The sequence below is a fragment of the Cervus canadensis genome, chromosome 11, assembly GCF_019320065.1.
Source record: "Cervus canadensis isolate Bull #8, Minnesota chromosome 11, ASM1932006v1, whole genome shotgun sequence".
In the NCBI taxonomy this organism is placed as follows: domain Eukaryota; kingdom Metazoa; phylum Chordata; class Mammalia; order Artiodactyla; family Cervidae; genus Cervus; species Cervus canadensis.
Window position 1 is genome coordinate 52,825,242 of NC_057396.1, and position 13,453 is coordinate 52,838,694.

At 39.0% G+C, this 13,453-nt stretch overlaps 1 protein-coding gene across 3 annotated transcripts in view; it reads left to right on the forward strand.

The window, feature by feature from the left end:
* The window catches only part of BBOX1 (gamma-butyrobetaine hydroxylase 1), a 65,918-nt gene extending 56,063 nt beyond the window's left edge, over window positions 1-9,855 (forward strand). For all 3 annotated transcript variants that reach the window (XM_043481810.1, XM_043481812.1, XM_043481809.1), the window contains 2 exons: window positions 7,405-7,571; window positions 9,313-9,855. In XM_043481810.1, coding sequence (XP_043337745.1) covers window positions 7,405-7,571; window positions 9,313-9,473 — 328 coding nt within the window. In that variant the 3' untranslated portion in view covers window positions 9,474-9,855. The remainder of the gene's footprint in view (window positions 1-7,404; window positions 7,572-9,312) is intronic.
* The last annotated feature ends 3,598 nt before the right edge of the window (window positions 9,856-13,453 follow it).

Genomic DNA, 13,453 nt, shown 5'->3' on the forward strand with positions numbered 1-13,453 from the left:
CAGGCTGCTGAGAAAATTAAATATCATGCAGTACAATCAATAATAAATAAATAAACCAGGATAAAAATAATAATGGTGATTAAAAAAAATAATATTGGTCGATTAAGCTATAGCAGTGCAACCTAGTGGTTACAAATCCAGTCACATGAACACAACTCCTTCTTTTGTTATCTGTATGCTGTTGGTCAATTGACTTATGCTTGCTAAGCCACAGAAAGGAATAATTGTCAGTAAAAAGAAAAAAAAAAGGAGTAATATGAATACCTGTGCTGTACTGTGCTTGGCCACTCAGTTGTGTCTGACTCTTTGCGACCCCATGAACTGTAGCCTGCCAAGTTCCTCTGTTCATGGGGATTCTCCAGGCAAGAATAGGTGGAGTGGGTTGCCATGCCCTCCTCCAGGGGATCTTCCAAACCCAGGAATCGAACCCAGGTGTCCCACACTGCTGGTGGATTCTTTACCATCTGAGCCACCAGGGAAGCCCAAGAATACTGGAGTGGGTAGTCTATCCCTTCTCCAGGGAAACTTCCTGACCCAGGAATCGAACTGGGATCTCCTGCACTGCAGGCAGATTCTTTTCCAGCTAAGCTACCTAGGAAGCCAGTGTTAATACCTACTACATAACAACTGCAGTGGGAATTATAGAGAAAATATACAGACAGACTTGTCACAATGCCTGACTCAGAAAGAGCAGAATAAATTTTAGCTAGCTATCATTTTCATAATCCAACCTATTTACTGGTGATAGATTTTAATTTCAGCTCTGAGTTTCTAATGACCAAAGCAAGACAGGAACATAATGAATTTGCAAGATGCTCTTAAGATATAAAATTTTCTTCATAAAACATGATATGGTAGGCAAGACCATAGTAATATTCTCACAACACATTCACATCATATCGCTCTCAAAGAGAAATATTTTAACTAGTGAAGAGAATCTACAGCACCCCACTTGAATTATAGATGATTCCCCAGTCTTCACTGGGCTCTTTTATGGACATCACTGAAGAGGTTTTGCATTTGCTAGTTTGCAGTCATGATGTTGCTGATTTATGTTTAAATGCTTGTCCTGCATGCATAGCTAGTATATAGCTGGTTATTCCCCAGCTTTGGGCTTTTCACCCTTCCTCAGCATATAAAAAGATGTCCTGTTCATTAAAAGGGACTGGAATGCAAAAGTAGAAAGTCAAGAGCTACCTGGACTAACAGGCAAATTTGGTCTTGGAGTACAAAATGAACTAGGTCAAAGGCTAACAGAGTTTTGCCAAGAGAACGCTCTGGTCATAGCAAACACCCTCTTCCAACAACACAAGAGAAGACTCTACACATGGACATCACCAGAAGGTAAATATTGAAATCAGATTGATTATATTCTTTGCAGCCAAAGATGGAGAACCTCTATACAGTCAGCAAAAACAAGACCAGGAGCTGACTGTGGCTCAGATCATGAACTCCTTATTGTCAAATTCACACTTAAATTGAAGAAAGTAGGGAAAACCACTAGGCCATTCAGGTATGACCTAAATCAAATCCCTTACAATTATGCAATGGAAGTGACAAATAGATTCAAGGAATTAGATCTGAAAGACAGAGTGCCTGAAGAACTATGGATGGAGAAATTGTACAGGAGGCAGGGATCAAGACGTTCCCAGGAAAAAGAAATGCAAAAAGGCAAAATGGCTGTCTGAGGAGGCCTTACAAATAGCTGAGATAAGAAGAGAAGCTAAAGGCAAAGGAGAAAAGGAAAGATATACCCATTTGAATGCAGAGTTCCAAAGAATAGCAAGGAGAGAAAAGAAAGCCTTCCTCCATGATCTGTGTGAAGAAATAGAGGGAAAAAATAGAATGGGAAAGACTGAGATCTCTTCAGGAAAATTAGAGATACCAAGGAAACATTTCATGCAAAGAAGGGCACAATAAAGGACAGAAATGGTATGGACCTAACAGAAGCAGAAAATATTAAGAAGAGGTGGCAAGAATACACAGAATAACCATACAAAAAAGATCTTCATGACCCAGATAACCACAAAGGTGTGATCACTCACCTAGAGCCAGACATCCTGGAACAAAAGGCAAGTGGGCCTTAGGAAGCATCACTATGAACAAAGCTAGTAGAGGTGATAGAATTCCAGCTGAGCTATATCAAATCCTAAAAGATGATGCTGTGCAAGTGCTACACTCAATATGCCTGCAAATTTGGAAAACTCAGCAGTGGCCACAGGACTGGAAAAGCTCAGTTTTCATTCCAGTCCCAAAGAAAGGCAATGCCAAAAATGTTCAAACTACTGCACAATTGCACTCATCTCACACACTTGCAAAGTAAGGCTCAAAATTCTCCAAGTCAGGCTTCAACAGTATGTGAACCACGAACTTCCAGATATTCAAGCTGGATTTAGAAAAGGCAGAGAAACCAGAGATCAAATTGCCAACATCCACTGGATCATCAAAAAAGCAAGAGTTCAAGAAACACATCTACTTTTGCTTTATAGACTATGCCAAAGCCTTTGACTGTGTGGATCACAACCAACTGTGGAAAATTCTTCAGGAGAGGGGAATACCAGATCATCTGACCTGCCTCCTGAGAAATCTGTATGCAGGTCAAGAAGCAACAATTAGAACTGGACATGGAACAGCAGACTGGTTCCAATCGGGAAAGAAGTGTATCAAGGCTGTATATTGTCACCCTGTTTATTTATAATATGCAAGGTACATCACGTGAAATACCAGGCTGAATGAAGCACAAACTGGAATCAAGATTGCCAGGAGAAATATCAATAACCTCAGGTATGCAGATGACACCACACTTATGGAAGAAAGCAAAGAAGAACTAAAGGGCCTCTCGATGAAAGTGAAAGAGGAGAGTGAAAAAGTTGGCTTAAAACTCAACATTCAGAAAACTAAGATCATGGCATCCAGTCTCATCACTTCATGGCAAATAGGTGGGGAAACAATGGAAACACTGAGAGACTTTATTTTTTGGCCTCCAAAATCACTGCAGATGGTGACTGCAGCCATGAAATTAAAAGATGCTTGCTCCTTGGAAAAAAAGCTATGACCAACATAGACAGCATATTAAAAAGCAGAGACATTACTTTACCAGCAAAGGTCAATCTAGTCAAAGCTCTGGCTTTTCCAGTAGTCACGTATGGATGTGAGAATTGGACTATAAAGAAAGCTGAGCACCAGAGAATTGATGCTTTTGAACTGTGGTGTTGGAGAAGACTCTTGAGAGTCCCTTTGGACAGAAAGGAGATCAAACCAGTCCATCCTAAAGGAAATCAGTCCTGAATATTCATTGGAAGGACTGATGCTGAAGCTGAAACTCCAAATTTTGGCCACTTGATGCAAAGAACCGACTCATTGGAAAAGCCCTGGGAAAGGGCTGGGAAAGATTGAAGGCAGGAGGTGAAGGGGACAACAGAGGATGAGATGGTTGGATGACATCACTGATGCAATGGACATGAGTTTGGGTAGACTCCGGGAGCTGGTGATGGACAGGGAAGCCTGGTGTGCTGCAGTTCATGGGGTCACAAAGCTTTGAACACGAATGAGTGACTGAACTGAACTGAACAGCATATAATCCTGCATCAAAACTTTCCTTTCATCCTCTTTTTACATATAGCATATCCTGCTTACTAAGGTCCAATTTTGCATTTTAAGTTGATCCTCATGATGCCAAGCACACATCTCCTCTAACATTCTTCCATCCTCAGAATAACATCTTCTCTGCACCTCACAACTAAATTTACTTACTATTTCCCCTTAGGTCACTTTTTAGAATGCTAAAAAACAAATTTGTGTCTTATTTTCTCACACAGAAAGTAAACACCAGGTTAAAAGAAACAGAGACTGAGAGAGAGAGAGGAATTGATTATTTTTGCCCACATGTATGAACTCTTAGGGGCTTCTCAGGTGGTGCTAGTGGTAAAGAATCCACCTGCCAATGCAGGCAACACAGGAGATTTGAGTTCGATCCCTGTGTCTCCAAGATCCCCTGAAGGAGGAAATGGTGACCCACTCCAGGATTCTTGGTGGAAGAATCCCAAGGACAGAGGAGCTTGGCAGGCTCTAATGCATGGGGTCACAAAGAGTCGGACACAACTGAGCATCTGAGCAAAAGATGAACCCTTAGAAATGAAAGCTTAATACAGTGTACCATGAAATACGAAATTCTGATTTCATGGAGTATCCCATGGTACATCGTGTTAGAGGAAGAAGAAACAAATCAGCAGAGTGGCTGGGATGCAAGAGTCCCAAGGGAAGTTTCAAAGGTGTCACCTCCTTGTCAGTGACACGAAGGATGACACAAAGGCTGTCATTGATCTGTGTGCTTAGTCGCTCAGTCGTGTCCGATTCTTTGCGACCTCAGGGACTGTGGCCCGCCAGGCTCCTCTGTCCATGGGGATTCTCCAGGCAAGAATACTGGAGTGGGTTGCCATGCCCTCCTCTAGGGGATCTTCCCAAACCAGGGATCGAACCCGGGTCTCCCATATTGCAGGCAGATTCTTTGCCATCTGAGCCACCAGGGAAGTCTGTCATTGTTATATGCACAGAAAATAACACAGGGGAAGAGGAAGGGATGTGTGTCAGGAGGAGTTAGGCTAGAATTTTAAAGATAAGGTGAAAAGGCAAAAGGTCCTCAGAAACTGTGAAAGTGGTCTGAAACCAGCAGTATGAACACATCAATCAAAAGGTCTCAAGCTCTATGCTTTGTATTACTCAAACCTGAAGATCCACAGTCTCTTCTGCTGACTGACCTCTTCCTTCATTCTTTGTTCCTGAAGCTGCAAACTGCAGGCTATAGAGCATCCTTTATCTATGTGGAAAAGATGGGGCAGCAGGGGAGAGCACTTCATTGCCTATTCAGTCATATTTGTATTTTTATCAATATATATAAATTCAAGTTCTAAGAGCCTTTTTTGAAAACCTGTTTCTTTCTTACACTTTCTTTCCTTATATGGGTTCAATAGGTAGTTTTCAGTCACTACTCAATTAGCAAAGAGTTGCTGTTAATGACTATTTCTAAGAGTTTATCATTCAGTTCAGTTCAGTTGCTCAGTCATGTTTGATTCTTTGTGACCCGATGGACTGCAGCACACCAGGCCTCCCTGTCCATCACCACCTCCTGGAGCTTGCACATACTCATGTTCATTGAGTTGGTGATGCCATCCAACCATCTCATCCTCTGTCGTCCCCTTCTCCTCCCACCTTCAATCTTTCCCAGCATGAGGGGCTTTTCCAATGAGTCAGCTCTTTGCATCAGGTGACCAAAGAATTGGAGCTTCAGCTTCAGCATCAATCCTTCCAATGAATATTCAGGACTGATTTCCTTTAGGTTGGACTGGTTGGATCTCCTTGCAGTCCAAGGGACTCTCAAGAGTCTTCTCCAACACCACAGTTCAAAAGCATCAATTCTTTGGCACTCAGCTTCCTTTATAGTCCAACTCTCACATCCATACATGACTACTGGAAAAAGACTACATAGCTTTGACTAGACAGAGCTTTTATCATTACACTTGCCATTGGCTCACAGGATTGACTATTAATCTGAGATACAAAGTATGGGGACCAGGTAGCCATACTTTGTATACCACTGGTTCTGTCTGTGTGAGGAGCCAGCCAAGTGTAATCTAGACCCCAAATCAGTGTCACCAAGCCCTGGAACATGTGCCAGAGTCTGTTCTATTTGACCAATCAGTCAGCTATTGGCTCACATTACCACCTCCTAAGCTGACCCAGGAGTAATTCTTGGCACTTCATCACCATCCTTGCCCACCTTCAGGTTTTCTCTATCTGTCCTCTTTCTACCTAAAGAAAAGATAAAGTTGGTTGCTATTTTAGAACTGGCTAAAAGTCCATCTTCCTAATAAGCTAAAAAAGTTTTTCTTCCTTTTGTCTCTGTGGCTAAGCAATGCTCATACCTTGCTAATTATAACCAACAAACTCAAACTTAGGACTATTATTTCTTACATTAAAAACAGTATTATGTTATATTATCATGATCATGATTTACTTCTAAGAAATACTATAGAGATCACAATATTAGAATCTCTCAAGATACCCAAAAGACCTTGGTACTCTCCAAAGGTACTAAAAAATATACAAAGTTGCATATGTAACAAATATTTTTTAACTGCCTATTATGCCCAGGCTCTATGTAAGTGCTGAGAATACAACACTAAGTGAAATACAGTATCAGTCTTCTCGAAGCCTATACACTAAGATAGTTAATAGAGATGAAAGGATCCAAAGAATGTACTTCCAGCTAGACTCTACTTTCCCTGTGACTTTGTTTCTCCATCTATAAATTAGGGATTGAATTAGAACAGATCATTTCAAGCTTTTTAAAAAAAAAGTCTGCTGATGGGCATCTAGGTTGCTTCCATGTCCTGGCTATTATAAACAGTGCTGTGATGAACACTAGGGTAGGATAAGGAAGCTGTGGTACATATACACCATGGAATATTACTCAGCCATTAAAAAGAATTCATTTGAATCAGTTCTAACGAGATAGATGAAACTGGAGTCCATTATACAGAGTAAAGTAAGCCAGAAAGATAAAGACCAATACAGTATACTAACACATATATATGGAATTTAAAAAGATGGTAATGATAACCCTATATGCAAAACAGAAAGAGACACAGATATACAGAACAGACTTTTAGACTCTGTGGGAGAAGGCAAGGGTGGGATGTTCTGAGAGAATAGCATTGAAACAAGTATACTATCAAGGGTGAAACAGATCACCAGCCCAGGTTGGATGCATGAGACAAGTGCTCAGGGCTGGTGCACTGGGAAGACCCAGAGGGATGGGATGGGGAGGGAGGTGGGAGGGGGGATTGGGAAGGGGAACACATGTAAATCCATGGCTGATTCATGTCAATGTATGGCAAAAACCACTACAATATAAAAAAATAATAATAAAATTCAAAAATAATAAAAATAAAAAAATTTAAAAAAATAAGTCTTTCTTCCCAATAATGATCCAATAAAATCATACTTAAAACCCCAATAGATAAAACATATAAGTTGATTGATCTATGAATTATAACATAGACATATTTTAATATGTAAAAGCTACTCTTTTTCAAAGAATGAAGAATGAATTCATTTTCCTAACAAATAAAAATTTTAACTTAAATTTCTCAGAAATATTTATTTTGAAGTAATTTGAATCATTCTGGCACTTTGGTGGTAAGATTTCCAAAAACACTTGCCAAATGAATAAATGAAAAACCAATGAATACTTTGTATCACAGATAACCTTAATATTTTCTGTACATATGTTTGGATTCTTTAATACTGTATTTCAGAAACAGCTTCCAAGATGAAATGACCCTTACAAATGCAAATAAATACTTCGTGACTTCTATATTTTAACTTCTTCTCTTTGAAAAATAGATTAGACGATAAAGATCAAGTGGTTCGTATCAACTTCAATAATGCAACTAGAGACACGATATTTGATGTACCTGTCGAGAGAGTTCAGCCTTTCTATGCTGCCCTGAAGGAGTTTGTTGACCTCATGAACTGTAAAGATTTCAAGTTTACTTTCAAGATGAATCCAGGTCAGTGAACACACCTCCTCAAACAACTGCAAGAATGGGTTTTCTTCAATCTTAAGCATTGAGCACAGTATCTAGAGCAGTTTTTCTCAGACATAGCAAGTGGAACAACTTACAACAGAGTCTTGGTGTATAGCCAGCTTGCTTAAACAGCAGACTTCTGGCTCCTACCCTGGCTCTAAATTGACTTTAAAATACTCATCATTAAATAAGCTCCTAGGTAATCTTTAAACACATCAAAATTTAATAACCTCTAACCTAAGAATAAATATTGAAAGACAAGCTACAAGCCAAATAAAATCTCGTATCTGATATGAAGACTGATGACATATTTTCTATTCTGATAGCCAATCAATACAAACTGAAGCTTATACTTAATTCTTCTAACTTGGTAAACAGATAAAATTATCCCCATGACTCTCACTCTAAAGTTCATGAGTCATGTTTACTCACTGCACTTATCTGATCTGGCAGGCATATTGCTACCTAAAACAAAGTCATACTGAAGTATTCCAGCCACTTGGATAAAGGAGCAGAAAGCATTGTGGGTTCTCTGCACCATCTCTACTTAATAAAGTGACATGAAACTCAAGGCTTTTGATATCTAAAATAAAAGGCCTAATTTCTCCCTCCTGCTGACTGGGCCAAGTAGAAGATACTTTTCTCTTGTGCCTTTTTTTTTTTTTAATTGATCTTTGGATCTAATAAAGTACTACTAGAATCTTCATAAATTCACTGTTATGCAGTCAACACCACATTGATTTTTAAGAGCAGTAACATGTAAAATGGAAATGCAATGGGAGAAAAATACCCAAAAAACAGGAGTTAGAATTCAAGCTTCACCATTTAATGGCAGAAACCTTCTGAAGGTGCTTCAACTTCTCAGAGCTTCAGTTTTCTATGTATGAAAAGATGAGATAATACTCTTATTTCAAGATTTTTATGAGGCTTAGAAATAATATACATAAATACTAAGAACATAAAAGACAAACCAAGAATGTTACTATCCTTATAATTATCTGAAGCTTTTAAACTAGAAATAAGCATTTCTTAAGTCAGAAAGATAAAGACAAATGTCATATGATATCACTTGTATGCAGAATCCAAAATATGGCACAAATGAACCTGTCTATGAAACAGAAAGAGACTCTCTGACATAGAGAATAGACTTGAGGTTGCCAAGGTGGTGGCGAGATGGGGTGGGATTTGGGGGTTAGCAGATGCAAACTATTATATATAGAATATATAAACAAAAAGGTCCTAATCTATAGCACAGGAAATTTTTCTATATCCTGTGATAAACCATAATGGAAAAATATATAAAAATGAATGTATTATATGTATAACTGAATCACTTTGTTGTATAACAGAAATTAACATAACATTGTAAATCAACTATATTTCAATTTAAAGAAAATACTTCTGAGTATTTCTGAGATAAGTAACAATTAGGAAGAACAATTCAGAAGTTTTGAATAGAGATAATAGTTTAAGTAAGATTATAAAAGTGTCTACAGAGGCCTGACCGTCTATGTAGTTCAGATGTCAAAAGGCCTAAAGCAAACAGCATCTAGTGGTCTGATTTGTATGAAAAAGCAAATATGTAATTTCATGTAAAGAAGTAAACATATTGTCTCTGGGCGTGAACCACGTGGCAGTGCTGTTTTTGCATTTCACATTTTCTAGCTCAGCGAATCATTTACATGGAAGATTATATTCACACTGTAAAAAATCTTTTGTCTAGGTGATGTGATTACCTTTGATAATTGGCGCTTACTTCATGGCCGACGAAGCTATGAAGCCGGAACTGAGATATCCCGCCATCTAGAAGGGGCTTATGCTGACTGGGATGTGGTCATGTCAAGGCTACGTATCTTAAGGCAGAGTGTCCAGAATAGAAACTGACTCTCCTGTTTCTAACTTTGGTAAGATTCCAATGAGTGTATTTTATAAGATATGACAAGGTTATTTGTCTACACAGACCATGAGCCATGTCAGTTACGTATTAATCTCTTTAACACTGAACATGTCATCTTTCTCACAAGAGTTCTCTTTTCTTTGTAATCATATACAATGCCGATTTTTTAGATGTTATAGTCATGTTCCCTCTTTTCCAAATAAAGCATCTCTTCTGTTCAGATGCATGTATGATCTAACTTCTTTTGCCCATCTGTGAGAGTCTCCAGAATGCCTTCACATCTTTTTGTACTAAACCAAATTCTCTCTTCAAATAAGGCTTCTTTTGAATAAAGCTTTGTTTCAAATAAAGTTTGTGTTTCAAATAAAACTTGTCTCAAGTAAGACATGTTTCTGCTCTGTTACCTGTAGGGTCTCGTTTTTCATGACTTCATATAACTGTCTTTAGCATGCTTGGGAATGCTATTTTCCCAAGCATAGCATATTGGGATCATATTTTCAAAGATCTCTTTGTTTACTTTTATTACCAAATTCTGTGACCCAAATTTCCAGCCCTCATCAACCTGGTGAGCTAAGCTTTTCTTGTAATACCTAAATTATGACATCAGACCCAAGAATATGTCAAATTAAAAGAAAATATAGTCCCCTGCCCTTACAAATTTCCTCTTGCCCCAAATAAATACTCCTAAGGACTGCCAGGATAGCATACCCCTGTCTGTTGATCTGTTCCCTTCACTTCTTGCCTTCAACTAAGAACTAGTCAAGGTAGAACCAAGATGCACACAACACCCACAAATGAACATGATGTCTGCTCACCTGTGGACAGCTTCACCTGCTGGTCTCGGCTTTCTCTATGGCCACTGCCTTGTCCCCAGTGGTGGAACACAGGAGTCACCACCAGCCATGAAAGCTGTTGTACCTGTTGAGTATGCCTACTGTGCCCAGTCCTTATCCGTGTCTCCTGAAAAAAGGAGTCTTGGCATTTCCATTTGCTGAAATCCTGGTAGTATATAGATTTTTAGTCTACACACTTGGGGCCCTAATCAAGCCTCCTATTCGGAAAGTCTTCATCACTGCCACTGCTGTGGAGCTCTACCTGGTTTATAACTAAATGAAAATATTACTTCCATCCGTGAGTTTCACACTCACACTGTGCCAACGGCACTGAGAATCTGGATGAAAAGTGCCCGAGGCCCATGTCAGCACACCCCTCTGTTTTCCGAACTCTGGTATTAAGTCCACGTCACCAGCCCAGTCTCCTCTTTCCCTTGTAATGCTGGCCCTTTCTGGGGTGTTCATTGCCCTTTCCCAATCATCTGGTCTTGATGGGGCTACTATGGTACACCACATATGTTTGATTTTTCCAAACTCCAAATGGAGTGGGTCGGGTTCTCAACGCCATCTCTTCTAAGAGGCTCCTAGAACGAAAATAGGTAAGTTCAGTAGGGGCATGGCTCAAACTGAAGGGGTAGCTAATAATACCTAAAAACAAATAGCTAATCAGTACCTAAAAACAAATACATTTCTTGAGTAACCCTAGGTCCATCCACTTACAAAACCTCAACTCCAGGCAATTGCAACACTAAGGTGAGTGGTCATGCTTTTATTCATTTGACAAATATTTAATCACATAGCAGGTATATGGCAGGCACACTGCTAGCCTAAAGACATAGGAGGACTTGCGAGGTGCCTACTTGTGGTCTGGTAGGGAAACAGATAAGGATGTAGATGATGACGTGTTACATTAACAGAATGGTTCATAGGAAGGCATCCAAGTTGAATGAGGGTTAGCAGTAGTTTTTCCTGGCAAAGACAGGAAAATTACTTGCCAGCTCAAAAGATAGAAGAGGCACAGAGAATTGAGAGTGATCACAATGCATGTGCTGATTTACAAGTAAAAAAAAGAGCAGAGCGTAGGAATGGTGTAAATCCTGGGTTTGGATGCCTAGGTTCAAAGAGTAATAATAATAATCAGTTAACTAGGTGTCTTTGAAAAAACAACTTCTTCCCTTAAGCCTCAGATTTCTATATATAAATGAGACTAAGAATAGTTATCATATTAAATTATATGTGGATTAAGTAAAAGTTCACAGAGAGCAGAATTTTCTCAAAATTCTCAGATGATTAGAGTCATGTTTGTGTGTGTGCCTTTAATGCTACTTCCCAGTCTCATTCTGTGAAGGCTACGATTCGATGGGTCTGGGCTAAGAACCAAGAACTGTATCTTTAGCAAAGATCCCAGGTGATAGACATCATCAGAGAAGTTTAGAAAATATATAAATGTAAAGCATTTACATGGTTCCTAAGTGAGGGTAAGTACTCAGTAAATGGTAACTATTGTTAGTTATAATAACAGAGGTTGTAGAGGAAGGGAATAGACAAGGATGAGACAAGATACATGATGCCAGAGACAGAGATAAGGACCAGGTCATGAAACATCAAAATGAATGCTGCACTAAAGAGTTGACATTTTATCTTGAAAGCAATGAGGAGCCACTTAGAGGGTTTTTTTTTTTTTTTTTTTTACGATAGAGTGCCTTGGTCAGATATTCATTTTTTAAAGATCCATCTGGCAACAGTGTAGAGGAAATTGTAAATGAGCAAGGCTAGAAGCTATAAATCTACTTATGAGGTTATAAATCTGCTTACTGTAGGAAGCTGGATGAGAGATTAAGAACTGAATTAGAATGCTGGGAGAGGGGATGAAGAGATACTTAGGAGGCTAAATCTAGAGAACTTGATGCCTCTTTGCATGTAAAGAATGAAGGAAATGTTCAAAATGCCTGCCGGGTTTCTAGTTAAGAAAAATGAGTTAATTGTGATTCCATGCTTAAGGAGAGAAGCCACAAGAGCAGAAGCAAGTTTGTAGGCAAGACAATGAATACAGTTTTGAACAGACTGAACTTGGATTGCCCTTGAGCTGATCTACTTGGCCATTGGCTCTATATATACATACAGCTCAGGACAAAGACCTGGATTGGAGATCTGCGTTTGGAAAGTTTCTGAAAGTGGATGAAATCATCACTTGCTTTCCTGGAGACTTTTAGTGATTGTGACCAAAATTACAAGCTTCATGGTATGATGATAAACAAATGATATTGGCCTAGTTTGTGGAATTAGTTACACCCTGAACATAAAGAATCAGTGGTGGCTTATATTCAAAATCAGCTAGACCAATTACATGTTGTATTTTGTCACTAGAAGACAGCATTCCAAACCAGCATCCTACAGACTGGCTGTTTCCTTCTCTGTTGAAAAATTATTTCTGCCCTGGAAAGAAGGGGCAGAGGATTGGATGCTGTTGCAACAATTTCCTAAGTGTTATATAGGACATGACATATTATGGGCTACAGCAGCTGGTGCCGACGGAAGATGACTAGGTTTCCTGGATATAATAGTCTAAAGATTTGACTTTCCTCCAAACTCATAATAGATCTGATGTAACTTGGATTAGAATTTACCCCCATTTGGCAGTGTGGACTCTTACGGTCTGTTCTATTCTCTGATTTGACTTGTAGAATATTAGTGTCTTGGCTGGTTAATCGGAATAACTCCACAGGTCACCAGAATGACATGTCACAAGATATCTTTGTTGGTCTTTATTTCTCCCCCAACAGACCATTAAAAGGTGAATAAATGAGTTTTGTTAGTGAGAATTTATGCAAAAAGAGGAAATCTGTGGAAAAGCTGATGGACACTGGGGGTAATTTCTCTGTCCAGGAATTTAAATTAAGGAAGAGGAAAGACTTTATGAATAACAATATACTTTGTGTTGTTAAATATCATTTTGAGAATAGATCTGAACCAAAAGTTCTTGCGATGAAAGTTTGATTCATTTGGATGTAGTGGCTTATAACATACCTCTGTGTCTCTGCACATACTTCCCCACTGTCTGGACCACTCTTCCCTACCAACTTCTAGGCTTGTAAAATTCATCTTCCCCCTTCAAAATTTAGTATTTTTACCTC